Raw genomic sequence first — 20,251 nt, forward strand, 5'->3', positions numbered from 1 at the left:
AACAGGCTTTAGGAAGTGATTGAAAACTCAAGTTTTTGCAAAAAAAAAAAAAAAATCACTCATGTTCTTAATACATTTAAATCCCTGATTGTAAGCATGTGAATTATCTCACTAAAAGTCAACAGGACACGTGCTTGAAGTTGTCCATATGTTTGAGGACCTCTTTAAATTGTAGCCGTTGTTCTCAACAGTGGCATTCCATTCTCAGTTGTTCCATCTGCTCCTTGCTTTTCTTATTTTGTTTGAAAAGTTCTCAAGTTATTTGCTCACCTCAATTCCTCTGTCATTTCTTTTCTCACGTACTTTAGATAGTATAGTGAAGAGAACCTATGGAAAAAGTGAGACAAGGGATGCATTGTCCCATACTGTAGCTGAACAGTGGCTAAGCTATTTTAAGGCCGCCTTTACCGTGGTGTAATATTTTCCCCTTTACTGTAGTATTTTCCCATGTTGTCTTTTGCTTGCTCTCTGAGTGAAAGAATTCAGCTCTCCTTTTTACAGTGCATAAGGCTCTAGTCATTATGCGTGTTGTAAGACAAAAAAACCTTTTCTTTACTGAGATGTAGTATATATAACCAATGAAAAGTAGCTGGGGTTTAAAAAAAACAGTTCTAACGTTGTCAGTCAAATTCATAGCATCATACTGAACTCATAAAAGCGAGTAACTTCTTTTGCTTATTTCTAAACTGATGATTAAATATGAACTCTGTAGTTATTTTTAAATAACTTGCATGTTGGTTTGTTACTGTTACTGTTTTGCTTGAGAGCGCTTTTGGGAAGTGATTTTTTTTTTTTCTTTTTTTTTTTTTTTAATATAATTTGTACTAAGTACCTTCAACTTTAAAACAGTAGATTCTCCATTCTAGACATTATACTAATATCTACTTATGCTTTTTTTCTTCTTTGATTTTTATCTCTTTTTCATTTTCCTTTTAAAAATACCATAAGTATTCATGCTTAAGTTACTTCAGAGCAGCTCTGGACACCATTAGATTTTGCTTTAGTAGAATTTATGGTCCACAGACAGTATGTTTATTTCTATTCTATTTATTATCAGTTAAAATTGTGTGTTTGGCACTTTCTTTCATTTACATATATCAGGTTGTCCTTTGTTTTGGGTTTTTTTTACGTTACCATCCATTTATCACAGGCCACTGTGGAATCTATAATGAGGGACAAGATGCCCAAAAAAGGTGGAAGGTGGTGGTTTTCGTGGCGAGGGAGGAACAGCGCTATTAAAGAGGTAAGTTTAAGAAGCAAGCAGTTTCCTTCTGGTTGCAGTGGGAAGGCTGGATACCTCCATATTCATCCCTCAGAACTTTGCTTCTGAGAATAACTCAATATTCAGTTTGACTGAGGATATACATATTAAAAGATGTTTAAACAGGATCTAAAGTCTGACTTCTTTTGACTTCAGAAAGTTTTGTCAGACCCTGCCTGAGACATCTGCCTGCAGTGTTTTGGTTCTGCATTTCTTTTCATTACACAAACTTGAGGCAGTATTATCTAATGGATTAAATCTGTGTTTGGAACCTAGAATCCAAGACTGGTGTCGCTAATTTAATGTTTTCATGCAGATTACCTACCTTTCTGGAGCTTTCTTTTGATAGTTGAAGAACAGACATATTTATGAGTAGTGAGCTGTAAAATTCAGCAAAACCCAAGATGGAAAACTGACTAAAGTCTTTTTGAATTTCTTTTTCTGAGCATTAAAAGTTTGTGGTCTTAAAGCCATGGATGAACATTAAAGAACAGTGGAAAAAAAGCGAAGCTTTATATGAAATATTGATCTCCTGTCTAGACATATTTAATCTTTAAAGTTGGCTAATAAAACCTCTTCATATTAATTTATACTAGTGAAGCATTAGTACTTGAGGGAAGAAAATGATTTCTAATATGTTTTTATGGTTGTGCCTCAGTCGAACTTTTATAGCCTTGCATGAAATAACCATTGTACCAATCTGTGGGTATGGGCTTCAGAGCTTGAGATTTTAGTTTTTACAGTTCATGGAAGTTTCTAGAATTTCTCTCTGAGTGGAAGTATTTGGTTATCTCTTGAGCAGTGTCAGCTATAAAATGGAAAGGGGGGTGGTGGTGGTGTTTGTGTGTTTAAAAATCACCGTTTAAAAATCTTGTGATGTGAAATTGATAGAACTTAGCATCTAGTCAATGTAAAATCAGTTTGGAAAATTTTCTTTTATTAAAGATTTTTGTGATTCTGTGGAAGTTAGTTGTTTGTTTGTTTTTCTTTTCCAGAGTCATATTTTGCTTTTTCAAGTGAAATCTAAGTATTTCAGGTGCATGAACTGAGTAGTTACGGGATTGATACCAGAACTTCAGTAATACTAAATCTGAAATATGATATTTCTGTACTACTTCCCTGCAAAACTAAATCTTAATTCGTCTTCTGATTTTAATATTTGCAATTTTTAGTTCTTTGTGCAGCCCTTTTTTTTTTTTCTTTTTTTTTTTTAAGAAACCCATGAAGTTTTACTTTGCTTACAAGCAAAGGAGACGAACATGCTGTTGATTTTTACCAAGCCTGTACAAGATAGAACTTGGTTTTCAAATACTTTTCTAAAAACATTTGCTCTCTGCCTAAAAGGAAATTCACAACTTCTCATACTTGTACTTTTACAGGAAGCAAAGCCAGAGCGAGGTATGAGTGAGAGTGGACTTACAGAAGAAGACTCTTCACAGTTGAGCATAGCAAACAGGTACCCCCGAAAGTATCTGTACCTGAAATGAGCAGGAGTTACTGTTTAAAAATAAACAATTTCTTTGAACATAGAAATTCTGTGTCAGTGAAATACATTTAATTTGTTATTCAGTGCACCAGATAAGTGCAGATGAAAGCTCTGCCCATGGCAGGGTTTCAGACCTTGCGAGTGTGCTCTGGCATTTCAGTGGTTTGGCTAGCACAAATTTGTGACATAAATTCCAACCCCTTGAAAACAAACAATAATTGTAGCAGTTCTCCAAATACGTATGTATCTCTCTAGAGTTTTCAAGGCAACGTCATAGATGACCCCGTACAGCTGTCAGATCTCAGTTGCTAAGATTTCTGATTTACTTATATTTGTGGCCTGACAATTTCATTTGTTCCTGCATTCTTTGGAAGTTCAAGGGCCTAAGTCTTTGCAGAGGTTTTTTCAAAGGCGATATTCATGCTTTCTATTACTTCTTTCAAGGATTACAGAAGTCTCTTCCGACAAATTCTCCAAATTAATCATACTGTATGGCCAGAATCTCTCCTTCAGGGGGGTTCTGTAAGATGAGCTTTAACTTGCTTCAGAGGGATGAGTTAGCCAGAGACCGCTCTCGTACCTTGCCCTTTCTCTGTGCATGGAGGTCTTGCCGTAAATACAGGCCGTCTGTATGCTGTCTGCCCTTAGAGCTGAAAAGGGCCAGATTCAAATATGCTTTATGCTCATGAACTTCAAGTATCACTTTTATGAAACAAAAAGGCATTAGCTGTCATTCTTCCTGGAGGTCAGCAGTTGCAGTCCAGGTGAATGTGCTGGAAGGAGGATTCCTCGTTCTGTAGGAGACTACCTGTTATCTCAGTTGCCTCTGAGTTTGAGACTGCCACGGAATAAATAAGAAAGACTGATTTTCCTTTTAAGGATGACAAATGTCTTTTAGGTCTGTTTCTTACATGGTTGTTTAAAGATAAACTTTAAAGTGGGATTAAGACTTCAAGCTCACTAGATACTGTAATTGGTGGTGTTTAAATTTTAACTGGCCTTAGAAATCTATCATTAAGAATTTATTGCTTGCAAGCAAAATGTGATACGTGGGATGTTGAGCTTTTGAGAACTGATGTTACAAAGGATAAGACAGGCTTTTAAATGTTGCTTGTCATGGCATGCAGTACCTTGATATTGGATCAAGACTTTGTAACATCAAACAACATCCAGGTGTGCTTGAAAGAAGAGGCCAAATGCTGATTGTTTTAAAGGTTAGATTTGTAGGACCTGAAAGGATATTTTACCTTCTGTCTAAAGTTGATAGATTTGTTTACTGTAGGAAAACTTCCTTTCTGAAGAAGAATGTCCTTAAAAAATTTCTGCAGAAATGGTTGTAGCAGGGGAAAAAAAAAAAATTATATGTATTTAAACAGAATTGTGTAAAGGAGCTCAGGCTTTATGGCTTTTCATCATCATATCCTGAATGGGATAATGCTGCAAATCCTGGAAAAGAATAATCCAATGATCTAAAGTTGCTCATTGAAAGAAGGAATTCGTAATCAAATTTCAATCACCTGTATTTTTTCTATGAATTGCTAAATTCTTTGGGGTAAGAGGGAAAGGGGGAGAGAAGGCCAGCATAGTGAACTCCTCCTTTTGAAACTGAGTATTTTTTGTAGTTACGGTATCGAATGGGTATTATGTTTTGGTTTTTTTTTTTACCACTATGTGATTTTTGAGTCGATATGACAGATTAACCTACATCTCTTAAATTTAAACAATGAAAACTGGCTTACAGACAAGTGAATGGCTAGTACAATCCAGGTATGAATAATGGAGAATATGCATGAATGAGAATTCAGCACTTCATTGATACATTTAAAGCCATGATGTGAATGACCTCCTGTGAGACAGTACTTAGGAGCAGAGAATCAATGGCTGACTTGGTGACTCACTGTTAATGCATTTTTAATGGATACTGAGATGCATTTACTGACATAACATCATTTTGTGTGTGTGCAATGTTCCAGAATAAAAGATGAATCTTCTTCAAGCGATGAAGACCCTAGAGCTGCCAAACAAAATCTCGGATCATTACAAACCAGCTCAAGTCATCTCTCATTGTCTGGAATCAGTTACAAAAAAACGCTTCGACTCACTTCTGACCAGCTTGTGAGTTAGTTTACATCCTTGTCCTGAAATGTCATTTCTAATACAACATGAACAATACTTCTACTCAGGTTTGCGAAGCATAATTAGCTCTTATGTCTTGCATTTAATTCTCTCTCTTGTTATATTTAAAAAAATAAATATTTTCCCTTCTCTTTTCAATATTAAGTATCAGTGTTGTACCTTGCAGCAAGTCCTGGGGTTCAGAGATCGGGAGACATGGGATCCCATTTAGAAAAATGTCAGAATTCTAAAGCATGTCTAAATTTGTCACATAAATAAATGTACTGGAACTGTGTCCTTTTTGTATTATGTATAATATGTTAACCCACAGGCCTCTCCTTTCTTTTTTTCTTTTTTCCTCCTCTCCTTTCTTTTCACCTTATTCATAGGCAGACAGTCACATTTTACATAAATGCGTTTTTCTGTTAGTAACTTCTGAAAGAGCTGCTTGTGAATTTACTATGAGGCCAGGCTATTAATTTCTTTGGAGCCAATTCTGTTCTTCTGTGACAGAGGTGTTTTGACTAATGGTGACAAAACTGTTACAGTTTTGTGTTCTGCACATTCTAATTTGATTTGGAAAAATGGGCTACTTTAGGGAAATATTTTTTGTCATCTTGTCTACAACCAATTAATTTTTTGAAGGAAATCCACACCAGGCGTAAAGTATTAAACAGCCCATCACTCTCTGCCTGAATAAGAAATGTAGAATTTATCCAAGAGGCAGATAGGATGTGTTGGTAATTTTATGTAGCAAACAGAAAACAAGGGTTATACGAATATATTGATAATTCTCAGATTTGGAAACCTCACAGAAATCACCTGTAGCTAAAACTACTTTTAGACTAGTTCTTGAGTGGGTGAGACTCATTAGTTACCCATCAGTTGTCCTGCATTTCCACCTCCTTTTTATTTTTAAATTGAAAAATTGCAGTGAAATATAAGAAAAAAAGAGATACTTAAACTCCTGCAGGCTTTGTGAAAGTGAGTATTTAGGTCCACAGATAGAATCAAATCAGTTTTCTCTTGCCCAGTGTGTCACTAAGTGGCACAGGAGACAGTGGGAGGGAACGGCAGTGAAGTGGGAGAGTTAAGGGTATTTGGTGTAAACTGAATCATAGAATCATAGAATCGTAAGGGTTGGAAAGGACCTTAAGATCATCTAGTTCCAACCCCCCTGCCATGGGCAGGGACACCTTGCCCTAAACCACGTGGTTCAAGGCTCTGTCCAACCTGGCCTTGAACACCGCCAGGGATGGAGCATCCACAACCTCCCTGGGCAACCCATTCCAGTGCTTCACCACCCTCACTATAAAGAACTTCTTCCTTATATCTAATCTAAACTTCCCCTGTTTAAGTTTGAAGCCATTACCCCTTGTCCTACCACTACAGTCCCTAAGGAAGAGTCCCTCCCCAGCATCCTTGTAGACCCCCTTCAGATACTGGAAGGCTGCTATGAGGTCACCACGCAGCCTTCTCTTCTCCAGGCTGAACAGCCCCAACTCTCTCAGCCTGTCTTCATACGGGAGGTGCTCCAGCCCTCTTATCATCCTCATGGCCCTCCTCTGGACTCGCTCCAACAGCTCCATGTCCTTTTTATGTTGAGGACACCAGAACTGTACACAGTACTCCAAGTGAGGTCTCACGAGAGCAGAGTGGAGGGGCAGGATCACCTCCTTCGACCTGCTGGTCACGCTTCTTTTGATGCAGCCCAGGATGCGGTTGGCTTTCTGGACTGCGAGCGCACACTGCCAGCTCATGTTAAGCTTCTCATCAACCAACACCCCCAAGTCCTTTTCTGCAGGGCTGCTCTGAATCTCTTCTCTGCCCAACCTGTAGCAGTGCCTGGGGTTGCCCCAACCCAGGTGTAGGGTGATGGGTCATATGGTGTGAGAGACGGGTTATTGTAGGAAAGAGATGTGATACCATAGGACACAAGTCCCCATATAAACACTGTAAATTAGAGTTTATGGAGCTCCCTGATACACCCATTTCTCCCTGCATGTGTCCATATCTCAGAATGGAACCTCCCCCATAGGTACTCCCTATTCCGTAATTTGTTATTATTGATGTGAACTTTTGGACATTTCCTTTTTTCACTTCCCATTTTTTTTTTTTTTTCCCCAAATATCTCTGACTGTGAAACAGAAAGTTTGTTTTGTCCTGCTCTGTAAATCAGTGCCTAATGTACACCACAGTGGGCAAACCTCTGCTATCATTAAGATGGTGGCTCTGCTGAAAGCAATGACATTCAGCGTGACCAAGAACGCAGTGATCATTTGTGGCTTTGTGTTTGCACTGTGTCAGTTTCACATACTCAGTTTGTTGATTATCTTGCTGATAATGTATTGCAGAAAAGTTTAAAGCTTAAGAATGGCCCCAATGATGTGACCTTTAGTGTTACAACACAGTATCAAGGCACTTGCCGCTGCGAAGGCACCATTTACCTGTGGAATTGGGATGATAAAATTGTTATTTCTGACATTGATGGAACAATCACACGGTGAGTTCATGAACAGGGAGAGGCTTTATCTACAAGGACAAGTTTTCCTTTAGACTAGCTGAAAAAGTAATTAATGGAATTTTGAGTCACAAAATCATCGTATTCTGGTGTTTGTGTGTTGGTGCGTGTTTGGTTTTTTCTTGATTTGGCTTTCAAACAATGCAAGAATCATTAGCTGAATTCTTAATTTAATAAAGATGCATGCCATATGTGCCCATTATTTGTCACATTTTTTATGTTTTGGTGTTTTATGATTGTATTTGCAGTAGTATTGGAGGACTTTATGTAGAATCATAACTTTTTTGTTGCATTGCATTTATGAAGTACACCGGTTGCTTTTACTTAATCGCTTCACCTTACTATACCATTGCAAATCCATCCTGAGTAGATTTGATTTATTTAGAAAACATTTAATGTAAACCTCAAAAAGTAGGCTTGGTAGTAGCACTTGGTACCACACAGGTGTGATTGATAGCCTATATGCTGTAACTTCTCTGTTAACTTGTGGGTCACAAGTTTTAGCCATGATGACAAATCTTGGAGCACAAGAGTAGTTAAAACAACATGGTCAAGGATAGGCATGTCAGTTTATCTCAAAAGTAAGTGGAATAAAATCATCTGATCCCATTCAGTACCTTACAGAAAACTATTTTCATTTGCCACTAGACAAATAAGTTAGTGGGGTTTGAGTTAGACTTGACTGTTGTTATAAGTACTCTGGTGGTTTGGGTTTTTTTTGGTTCAGTTATATTGTTTTTTCTTTATTCAGGTCAGATACTTTAGGTCATATTTTGCCAACTCTTGGCAAAGACTGGACACATCAAGGGATCGCGAAGTTGTACCATAAAGTGAGCCAGTGAGTATTCAGTAAATCTGTCCGTGCATCTGTGACCTGTTTGTGTTTATTCATTTGCATGTAAAAGATAAAATTTCTCTGTTTCCCTTAACCTGCAAGAGTGTCAATTTCATCAATATCTCATCACTTCAGTGATGCTTACACAGTGTAAACATCTGCTGTATGATATCCAGGGCAGAACTTGCTTTGTGGTATCAAAATCAAAAGCCCCCTATCAATGAGCAGTGATTGATCTTCCAACCATCCCAAATAGATAGCTACAGTTAGTTCCAAAAACTGCAGTGCAGTTGCATCAAGTGGAACTTTTTTGTGAACTGAGTTGCAGCAGCATTAATTCTTAAGGCGCTCATACACCTTCCCTTCTCCTCTTGTTGAGATTTGCAAAATGCATAAGGACTGTTTAGCTTAGGGCCTCTGAAGGTGGAGTTCTTGCCAAACTTGACTCACCTGGTGTCATGCAGGGTGGAATCTAAAATAAATGGAATTAATCTGTTTGGGGGAGTTCCCTTTCTTTCTAGTATGTAGAAAGGGAGCTTAGTGAAACGGCTTAGACTTGAGCTGCCTAAACATTAGGCTTCTTGTCAAGCAAGATAAATCACATCCTTGAAGCATAGCACAATGCCTTATCTTGAGTAGAAATGGGCCTATTTTGGATAATCACTGCTTACATTCTTACTTTATTTGTTGTATAAATAATAATGAACTTCAAAGACATTGATGATGATGTTTAGTGCTGATGATTATACAATTTATTTTGTTATTTTTGTATATAAATATTTGTTGTTATTCCATCATTAAATTGCAAAGTTAGAAAGGATCAGTCTTAGTGTCATTGGTTAATTCTGAGAGTGATTAGTAAACATTGCTTAAAGCATGATTTAAAGGAATCGCAAGTCAATAAGACATGTGCTGTGAAGAGCCTGAGGAACACGCTTTTACCTGGCAACACCAGTGTGAGCTACTGTGTTATAGCTCAGTAATTGACTGGTGCCTGTTGGTCCACAGTAATAAATACCTTTTGTTTTTTCCATTAGCTATTGAAGAAATATTGGGTAACAGTAGATGAGCTGTGCGTTAGGTCAGTTAATGTTATTAACAAGGAGAGCATCCTGGAATGACATGGAACAATATATTAAAAAAAATACCTAGGGATGAATGTGAACAGGAGAAAAATGGTAAGACCAAATCTTTGGAATGATGTGTGGGAATGCTTCTAGGTGAGCAAGGCTAGTGCAAGAGTACAGGTGTACTGTTGGTTCTGTGGATACATTTTGCAATGTAGTCAAGCCGTTGTGTATGCTGGAGGATTAAGGACATAGTATGGTGTGTTTTGCGATTAGTAATTGAGAGAAAAAAGGAAATAAGAGAGAAATTAATTGATGTCTGAATGGGATCAGATGAAGTATCTGATTTTAGCTTTTACACGGAGAATTAATGATTACTGTCTGTTCAGGTTGATATTTCTGCTTTACACAGAAAATAAAATTGGTTTTCTTTTATTACATTAAATTCAGCTGTTCTTATATTCAAATTACCATAAATGCTTGAAAAGCCTCTAGCACACATCAGAACTGTCCTCTTAGTTAATCTGATTTGTCCTGTGTGCTAGGGTTATGCTAAGGTTTATTTATTGCTTTTTGTTTTACACAGATGATGAATTATAAATTCTGGATAATGGAATCTAAATTATACCAGAGACACTTGTCTGTGCTTTTATTCTATGTAGACACACGTGGTAACAGAAAAGACAGAACAGTCTGGGAATTCACATGCTGAGCTGTATTTAGTTTTGCGGATAACCTCTGCATTACACTTGGTGAAAATGTTAATTAATATTTTTAATTGCAGTTGTTATTTCTATGCCTGCCAGCATTGTCAATTGTTAGGGCTTTGGTAATCATAAACACAGGGGGAAAAAAATAGATTTGAGTCATGTTGTTTTTCAAATTACCAAGTTAATTATGTAGTGGCTAGATTTTACAGCTGGACACCAGATAAATGTTCAGTATTTAAATGTAATGACCATGCATGCACTGAATACAGTATTTATTTTATGAACAAAAATTTCGTTATAGAACTTGCAGAGTAAATTGCTATAAAGTTGAACTAACATCTCTGGACTCCAGTCTGTCATGAACAGAACCAAGAGTAACCTGTGGCTTCTGCTGAAACTTTTCTTTCGGTGTCAAGTTGAAGTTTACTTCTTGTACTATGTTTTGAAGTTCAGGTTTGCTCTGACTTGAAGAAATACATTACTGCTGCACATAAGCTAGTCTATTTTTAGTAGAGGCCCAAGAGGCAGGAATACAACACTGTTAATGCAGCAAAGGCTAACACTCTATACCAAGTGTTTTCCTCTTAGCAGATGTCATTTCAGTTAATTCTAAGGAGTATAGTTCCACAGTGCAGGGGGGTCGATAGGAAACCATAAGAAGTCATAAAATAAGTCATTAGAAGACCAGAGATAAATGAGCCCTCTTTAGGTGTAAATCACTAACTGCAGTGGAGCTAGATGGATTTTAATTATCCAAGTTTCTGGCATAAATGGTTTTATCCCTTTTAAAAAAGTCTAGGTTAAACGTAAGTCTATTTAATAGTCACGATTTGATTCATGTAAAAATAAACCTAGAAATTATTAATGTCTAAACACATGCTTTATTTTTATAGTAATTTTTTCTTTTATTTCTGTTCACAGAAATGGATATAAGTTTTTGTATTGCTCAGCACGTGCTATTGGAATGGCAGGCATGACCAGAGGATACTTGCACTGGGTCAATGAACGAGGAACTGTCCTGCCTCAGGGGCCAGTGTTGCTGAGCCCAAGCAGCTTGTTCTCAGCTCTTCACAGGTAATGCAAGTTCACTTTTATGCAGAAGGAAACTTGGAGGTTGGTGGAGTCTGAATTCTCAGCTTTTTTTTTTCTTTTTTTTTCTTTTTTTTCTTTTTTTTTTTTTTTTTTTTTTTTAGATGATAGTGCTTGAAATCATTCATAGTGGGGTTTTTTCTTACATATTGGTGCAAAATGTAATTAAGAAGAAATTTTGTTAGGTAAAGACCAAAATTCAATTTAGTTTATCTCTTAAGACATATCTCAATATACATCTGTGTTCACTGTTTACCAGTAGGTACTGCCAGTTGACTTCATGTGTTTAACATGGTGTGTTAATATTTAGCTATGGGGAAAATGTGAATGTTTTAATAACGTTCACTCTTGACTTGTAAGGTGTTCCAATTGGCATAAATATTGTTTTGTGGAAGAATATTACTTGGTGGGTTTTGAAGGAATTTGTGTGAAAATGAAATGAACTTTTTACACTCCTGACTGCACTGTGGTATTCTGTTTGGACAATGTCTATCTTTCTAGGTGTGGAACTGTAATAAGTGAATAATAATAGCACAGATTATGAATATCGTACCTTCTTCCTAATTCAGTGGAGAATGTCAAGTGATTACTGAAAATATTTTAAGCTGTTAAAAGCTGCTGTGACAGGATATATTTCATTAGAATTTTTAATGGAAGGTTGTTCAGATGTTCTCCTGATTGAGTGACATGCTACAGACTGTCTTACCAGTCATGTTCTAAATATAAGAGACCATGGAGGTATTACAGTATGCTGCTTAGACTGATTAAATAATAAATGCAGGGTAGTTACTGTTATCTTATGCTCCTCATATCTAGAAATACATTTAAAGTGATACTCTCCTTGGTATCTTGTTTAGACTAAAGAAAGCCTGTCTTTCAGTATACACTATTGTAGCTGCTGCGATGTGTGGGCAATAAATGACTTCATTATTATCCATAGATTTAATTATTGTGGTTTTGAAGGCTCTGAGATCAGCTGTATGTGAGACTGAGGAAAGATGGTTTTGTTCCTCTTTTGAATATTCTCAAACTTTGTTTTATACATGGAGCTGCTGTTCCAAAGGCCTGTTTTATTCCTATGAAGCTTCTGTACTATTCACATCTTCCTTGACGTGTGTGTTGGTACTAGGATGTGGGATTCTGAGCTGCTTAAGCGCTTTTGTGTCATGCTGGCATCTTCCTATGTTATGGGAACTCCAGACTCTGCCACCTGTTCCGTCTCCTTGCCAAGAGAAGCTGTTGTTGAAGGGCTTTTGCCCAGAGATGAGAACTCCTCTGTTCATTAGTGGATTCTATGTTCTGTAAGGAGCAACTGAAGAGAAATAGAAGATTCCATTATTCCTTAACTTTTGTTAATTAGCAGTGATAGAGGACCCTGACTGTAGAAGTATCTTGACAGGCAGAGGTGCTTCTAGCACATATGGTAATGGCAATCCATTTAAAACACTAAAAAAAAAAAAAGCTATACACAGTGAAGGCTAATATAATCTATGAATCATTGTGCAGTTCTCAGGAAGCAGTTTGCTTGATGACAATTTGTCTTATAAGACTTTATTTAGCAGCTACTCCTGCAATCAACCATCCTTGCTCAGTAGTCATCTTTACAACATAGGTTTCAATAGAAGTTCCCTTGTTTCAGAGGATTTCTTTACTGTGCCCATTGCATAAGCTTGGAAAAGCTATTTTGTCTTCGCAGGCACTGTGATTTCCAAATGAAGATTTATTGGAGAAGGGTGGGGACTCTGTAGGACTATCTAGCTAGGTGAAAACATTGGATAAAGAAAATAAAATTATTTATGCTGTATTTCATGTGTGCTTATTGAGCCTTCCTTTTTTATCATTTCAGGGAGGTTATAGAAAAGAAGCCAGAAAAATTTAAAGTTCAGTGTTTGACAGACATCAAAAATCTGTTTTATCCTAACACAGAACCTTTTTATGCTGCTTTTGGAAACAGACCTGCTGTAAGTAATACCTGAATTCATTTCTATTGCAAAGAACAGAAAGGTTGCTGTTATTTCCTGGTTCCGTTGAAGCTAGAAGCTTTAAATGGGAGTTAAGATATTTTATTAGGCCCTGCACGAAGGAAAATACCAAGGTTCTTCCCTAAAGATCTTGCAATGGAGGATGCAGTCAGACATGGAAAACCAGCAACGTGACTACATTATATCTATGTAAGTTAGCAGTTAAGCTTCTCTGAAAACACTGATCTCATTTTAATCCATACTGATACAGTGTCAGTTAGATACATGTGGACAGACAGAACATCTTTCAGGTGCATGTTAGTCGGACTTACACTTCAAACTCTTAAGTAAGCTCAAAAGAACTTGGATGTCCTACTGAAATCAAAAGGTTTTACTTTGCATAGAAAGTGAAATGTTTCGCATGGAGAGAGGAAGACAGATCTCCATCAGCCATTTGCAGGCTGTGTAATTGGGCTATAGGCTTTTCTTAATCCTGTTCTAGTCCCAAAATTATTTTATTTATCCAGAAAAGGAAAGTTTCAGGGGCTAGGGCAGAGGCAGCAACTTTGGCATCCCTTCTTTCAAATTTTTAGCATGATCCAAGTCGCTGTTTTGACACAGGCAGCTAGCAGTCTTCCAGACAATTTTTGGGTATGACTGCTATGTTAGATTGGGGCACAGATTCTTCCCAGTGGACTTTTGATATAGTCATGTTGGAGTGTGTGTGTATGTGGGGGTGCGGAGGGTTGTTTTTTGGTTGTGGGGTTTGGGTTTTTTTTGAAGGGAGTTTCATAATACTGTCAAAATGTCAAGAGACTTTCAACTCTGACAGTGGGCACTCTCACCATTTAGTTTACTAGCGTAGATATCACTATAGGTGCCTAAGGAAGGATAAAGGCTTTGCTTCACTCAGAATCTTTGAAAGCATCCTGTTTTCAGAAGGAGATATATAGAAAATCTACTTCTTCATATGTTTACGGTTTCATTGGGCACCTAAGTTTTAGGTGCTAACTGAATTAGGTAGATGGGTCCCTTGTTTGTGCCCAGGAGCTCCACGGAGCATTTGGTACTTCCTCCAGCTCTGTATTGTCAGGTAATGTTTCCTGCAAAAACTGATGTGTGGTATAACAACATGTAACAAGAAACCTAGCAACACCAGTGTGGTGTTAATGGCTAAGGACCATTGGCATACTGCTTGGGTGTATCCACCCTGTTCTGAAGGCTAAACCCACTTAACTGTATGCCTCTGTCCTGTCCGTGCTATTCGATCTGAAGAGAATGGTTCTTGATCCTTCATATTTCCTAGTATGATTAGCCAGAGAACACTCCAGTTGGTAACCTTGTTCTTTAGTTGGTGAAGAGAAATGGGACACATCTGGAGAGTGAAATTTCAGTGCTCACGGACATAACTGGTGTAACCAGTGCATGGGCTTCCAGGATGCTGAATTCTTGAGATGACTGCTGTTAACTTTTGTTCAGTTAATTAATTTTTTTTTTGAGCAGTCTCTATAGAGATAAAAATAATCTTTGTATCTTCATTAACGTTCCAGTCTTCCACCACCTGAGCTTTTTAAACCATGATTTAGATGAGTAAAATGGAAGCTTGTTTTTGCTCTGATCTTCTGGGTGTTTTCGTCCTTGCTTTTGTCACGCTTTTCTTCGGACCAGGTCAAAACTTACTCATTGCTTTCCTTAGCACTTTGAATTTCTTAGAAGTATTTCTTACTTCTAACGGTACTTCCCAGAGTTGCATCTGCATTACCTGCTGGGGCTCACAGCTGCTATTTTGGCATGTATTCCTTGATTTCTGTTCTTTCCCCCTTGCTCTGACATGGTGTCAATATATGGCACAAATCCGAACTCAGGAGCCAAGAGATGTTTCCAGGAGTTTTAATGTAGACACAGTTGTTATGACTTCCTTTAGTTTGTAAGGACAAGGTCAGAAATCACTGTTTTACGTGTCAGTTATGTTTTAACCTCTGTACGTTGTTGCGAGATACTCAGTACAATGCACTCAGGAAATGATATATTCTCTGAAAGAAAAATGAAAGTGCAAATGCTTTTACACTAAGTATCATTAGTTTTTTTATTGAATGTTATTTTTGTGTCAAGAGAAGTTACTGAAAAAATGAACATGGTTTTGATCAATAGTTTAAGCTGAAGTGGCAAACTCCTTACCTAGCTGCAAATTGTTCCATGGCATTTGTTATACTGACCTCTTTTGTAACATAATGGAGAATTACACATACGCAATAACTAGCTAAATTTAGTACCGATACTATGCAAATATGTTCTTCTGTGTAATATATTCCAGCAAGAATAAACCTTATTGTGCGAAGACAGAGTCATGATTTATTTTCTCTTTTCTGTTTAGGATGTTTATTCATACAAACAGGTGGGGGTTTCTTTAAACAGGATATTTACAGTTAACCCCAAAGGAGAACTTATACAAGAACATGCAAAGACAAACATCTCATCGTAAGTAATCTCTTATATCTAACACCTTATTGACTAAATTAATGTGCTAACTAATTTATGACTCAAGTTGCCCAAAGATGCATGTGATTTTACTAGTAACAGATTCCTTAGAAACAAAACATTAAAATTTTTTGAATAAAATACAGACTTTCCACTTCCCTTCAGTTTAACTGAAGGAAAAAAAGTTTTGTCAGAAACACTGACAAAAATAAATGTAGTTTAATGTATCCTATCTACCTTAATCATGTAAAGGAATTATCAGTGTGTACAGTTTAGTCTGCATAAAAATCACAGAATCATATCATAGAATGGTTTGGGTTGGAAGGGACCTTAAAGGTCATCTAGTTCCAACCTCCCTGCCATAGGCAGGGGCACCTTCTACTAGATCAGGTGGCTCAAAGCCTCATCCAGCCTGGCCTTAAACATGTCCAGGGATGGGGCATCCACAACTTCACTGGGTAGCCTGCTCCCGTGCCTCACCACCCTCTTAGTGAAGAACTTTTTTCTTAATATCTAATCTAAATCTACCCTCTTTCACCTTAAAGCTATTCCCACTTGTCCAGTCACTACATGTCCTTGTAAAATTCCCTCTCCAGATTTCTTGTAGGACCCCTTTAGGTAGGTAGTTTCCTGAAACTATCTACCTTTTCATGGTCTTTTCAAAATGTCCTTCTCCTGGAGCTCCTATTTAGAAGGGCCTGAAAACAAAATCTAAAGACAGGGCTAAGGGCTTCCAGCACAATGCTTAGGCACTGTAGTGCCTGTCACTGAATGGAACACTAAATAGAAATGTTTTTTAGTAATGTTAAGTGTGTCCTTAATTGAAGGGGAGCCATATATGTACAAATAGAAATAATTGATTCAGCAGGGAGCTGCTCAAGCCAAGCTGGACAGAATTGGAGAAGGCAAATATAGGGCTTGAATAGTTTAGCAGGTGATCTGGGTGGCAAAAGGGCATCTGTTTCTTACTAGGTAAGTATTGTTGCTTAGAATGAATGGATTTTTTTTTTTTTTTTTAATCAGAACTGTGAATCCTCTCTGGAAGCTAGACAGTAAATTGAGTTCAGTTTTCTTCATCTGAAGAGGGTGACTTGTTTGTGTAAGAGTAGCCATGCCTTAGTGGTTGGGGACTTAGGAAAATTCGAAGACGATCTGAAATGGTTTAGCATTCTTTTTATTTGTTTATTTTGCAGCTATGTGAGACTGTGTGAAGTGGTAGATCACATTTTCCCTTTGCTAAAACGAAGCCATTCTTCAGACTTCCCTTGTTCTGATACCTACAGTCAGTTCACCTACTGGAGAGAACCTCCACTACCTTTTGAAACTCAGGATGAACATCCACCTTCAACAACCACTTAACTGTGTCTCCAAACTGCTGGCCTCAGCTCAAAGAATATGTTTGCTTATATTGAAAGGCCACCACTTGGCTTTTGCTGTTGACAGTTCAGCTGGAATCTGTGATGTTGTGAGCATTGTATTTTTTTTGTTGTGAGCATATTTAGAAATGCCTTTTTTCACATTTCCAGATGACAAGAAGGAGTCTTACTAGGAACAGGAGTTGTGTTTCTAGCTCTTCATCCAGCTTCTTAAATTGTGCCATACAGTTTCAATATTTAAGGTCAAATAAAAGTGAAGTGGTGTTGGAGTTGCAGTTAAACATACCATAAGTTTGTAAAGTGGTTCTGTATCTTCTCTGCAACACTGAAGTCATCTTTCATCTCATCAGAACCCCTGCAAGTAAGGGAGCTGAAGGTGCTCACCATTCCTGACATCGTCTGGTGACATGGACTGGCATTATAATCCATATGTCAAAATTCCTTTCTCTGTAGGAGCAAATGATTCTTCCTCTTTCCCCTTACTTGACCAACAGCTGTTTGTCTAAGAGTTAATTACTAGATCCTCAGCTGTTGTAAATCAGTGTAGCTATCAAAGCAAATTGAGCTGTGTTGATTGATTTATTCCAGCCTGTTGTTTTGACATGGTAACACTTTTCTGAGGAAATAAATCATGTGTAGTCTAAAGAGAAAGAAAATGAAATAAGATGGCCAGATTCTGGCAGTCTTTCTTAATTTGAGAAGTACCATGCTTCAAGGATAGCTATTTGGATTAAGGTAAGTGTGCAGTGGAAGATACAGGCTGCTGTGCATAGTGCCTATCTTACTGAAGTCAGTTATTTTCAGTAGAGGCATCTTGCAGAATGTGCTGAGGTTCAAGATCGTTACTGAGCCAAGAGCACTGAGGATTTTGTCAAGATAGAATAGTTTTATTTGAAACATTATTTTGGCAAAAATGTGAAGTTTGATGCTGGTGAATGATGCATCTCAGGTTTTTACTGTATGGATTTTTTTGTTTTGTGTCATAAATAATGGATACTTTTAGTGCAATTTACTCTCTTCTAAGATAATGAAATACTTTTTGTGTTTTGTTGGTTTTTTTGTTTTTCCCCTTGTTTGTCCAGACACAAGCTGTAGATACTATTTTTGCTACCTGCTTTTGACAGCCTTAAGACTTAACTGTGCATGCTAAAAGCAATACTGCGGATCAGTTGATAATGTTTTCCAAATGGTCTGCCTTTACACAATGCGGTACTTTACTTAAAACGTAGACATCAAGTGACCATATGCCAAATGATTCGCAAATGTGCTTGTAGCTAGGAAAGAAACTTTTTTCCGTTTTTCTTTTAAAATATGTTTTAAAGTCTGAAACACTGAAAATGCCATCATGGGATTCTCTGTATATTATATTTCAGTATGGCTAAAAAGTGGTTCACAGGCTGTGGTCTCTGCCAGGTTGTCATCTGTGAGGCTATGGTACATGCTTTGCAGCTGCTTTGTGGTGTTTTCAGTTAAGAGTTTAATAATAGGAAGGCAGAGTGGTCCAGGAGAAATTTTAAGATGTGATTGTGGTTGGTTAGCACCCAGAAGTTTGGCAACAGCTGCTCTTTATCACATTTGTTCTGTTTCAACAAATTCTGGGTTTGCATGTCAAAGAGTGATAGCAACCTAGGTAAGGATGGTAATTCTGTAGTAGGGGTTTTCTAACTTTCAGTGCTGCAGACTTTATCTGTGATGTCAGGGGCCAATTTGTCATTTCTCTGTGCCTTCAATAATGGATATAAGTGCAATCCTGTATACAGCTGCAGTGTGCAGTGGTGAGCTCTCTCCAAGTCTTCCTTTTCACATGAATGTTGCTGCTTCAGGCAGGATGCATGCCCACTTTGGAGATACCAGGATTAGATAAACACAAAGAGAAAGAAATGCATGTTTAACAACCCATACCGATTATGCCCTCTTGAAAATTTAAGGAAAATGCAAGTATCTTTTTACTTAAAGATGGAAGAAATGTGGTATGGATTTTCTGAAAGACAATCAGTAGGGATTGCAGGTTGCCAAACTGGTTGCATCTCTAAATATAGCCACACTTTCCTTTAAGTATCTGTTAATTCTTGTCATTAGTGATTGAATAAGTGGATGAATATATTAACTGCATCATATTTTTATTCAGTTTTAGTAAAGGCCTATTTCAATCCATTCATTATGCAAAATAAAACCGAACCAACCCTTCTCTTCGGTGAGAGGCTGTCAGTTCTATGGTATTAACATCTGTTTTCCTAAGGTACCATACATAGTAGCTTCCACCAGAAAAGATGGTGCCTGAAAGTTCTCCACAGTTAAAGCCTGTGATGTATTTATTTGTAACTTACTAAATAACTAATCCAGGGTTGTTTGTTGCCATTAGTATTTCAAACCACGATTGTGTGGATGGGTGGTCGTTTTAATTCAGTCAGACTTGCAGGCGTGGTGCAGCGCTGGTACAATAACCCTGAGACGCTGTGGAATCTCCGCCATGGAGTTTTTCAAGGCTTGGTTAAACAGAGTTACGGCTGACTGGATCTAGTGTTGGCAATCATCTGCTTCAAGCATGAAGTTGGACTAGATGACCTCCAGGGGTCCCTTCTGACCAACATTTCTGTGATTCTGTGAGGTTAAATGCTTTACTTCTGACATACTGTATACCCCTTTGTATCTGAAAGTTGAAATATAGCTGAACAGTGAAATGAGTGCGTGTTTCTATAATGTTTATCAAATCTGCTCACGGAAAAGACATGAAAATCAAAGTTTTGGCCTGCTATAAACATCACCGTGCTTTTTCAGAGAATATAAGACCTTTTGATTTGGTAACAGCAATTTTATGCATGATATTTAAACTGCTTTGTTAATTCATGTGGAAGAAAAAGGGATGGTTTAATAAGTTCCTACTCTTTCTGTGAAAGAAAAAAAAAATCAGCCTTGTTTGCAGCGTAATGCTGGTTTCTGTTGCAGAATATTTGGCTAACATAAATATGCAGACACATTAAATCACAGTATCTTCTATTTATACAATACACATCAACTAGAATGTGCAGCAGTTAGGAGTGAGTAATGTTTATTTTCTTGAAGCTGATGACCATACTGCTCCAGCTGTGTCATGTGAGGGAAAGAATACCATACTTGTTGTATTAGCTATGTTGAAGATAAAATCTTGCTGCTGTAATTTAGGGAAGGAGGAGAAAGAGGGTATTGGGTATTTTTTATTTGTAGTCATGATTATTCAAAGCCTATTTATATACAGTGTTTATTATAATGTATATGCTACTGCAATGATGAAAATAATTTTAACACCTCATTTTGATCTGCTGAATGCAACAAGGGTAGAAATATATATTCTAATAAAGGCAAATATAATTTT

General features: G+C 37.4%; 1 protein-coding gene across 5 annotated transcripts in view; it reads left to right on the forward strand.

Annotated features, from left to right (window-relative positions):
- Positions 1-20,251, forward strand: part of LPIN1 (lipin 1) — a 55,445-nt gene extending 35,194 nt beyond the window's left edge. For 3 of the 5 annotated variants that reach the window (XM_030490393.1, XM_030490394.2, XM_030490395.1), the window contains exons 12-21: positions 949-1,026; positions 1,151-1,243; positions 2,641-2,717; positions 4,721-4,862; positions 7,217-7,365; positions 8,135-8,221; positions 10,917-11,069; positions 12,931-13,045; positions 15,420-15,523; positions 16,717-20,251. In XM_030490393.1, the coding sequence (XP_030346253.1) occupies positions 949-1,026; positions 1,151-1,243; positions 2,641-2,717; positions 4,721-4,862; positions 7,217-7,365; positions 8,135-8,221; positions 10,917-11,069; positions 12,931-13,045; positions 15,420-15,523; positions 16,717-16,882 (1,164 nt within the window). In that variant the 3' untranslated portion in view covers positions 16,883-20,251. The remainder of the gene's footprint in view (positions 1-948; positions 1,027-1,150; positions 1,244-2,640; positions 2,718-4,720; positions 4,863-7,216; positions 7,366-8,134; positions 8,222-10,916; positions 11,070-12,930; positions 13,046-15,419; positions 15,524-16,716) is intronic. The other 2 variants (XM_030490399.1, XM_030490398.1) reach the window with 1 other exon arrangement.

The sequence above is a fragment of the Strigops habroptila genome, chromosome 6, assembly GCF_004027225.2.
Source record: "Strigops habroptila isolate Jane chromosome 6, bStrHab1.2.pri, whole genome shotgun sequence".
NCBI classification, from domain to species: Eukaryota; Metazoa; Chordata; class Aves; order Psittaciformes; family Psittacidae; genus Strigops; species Strigops habroptila.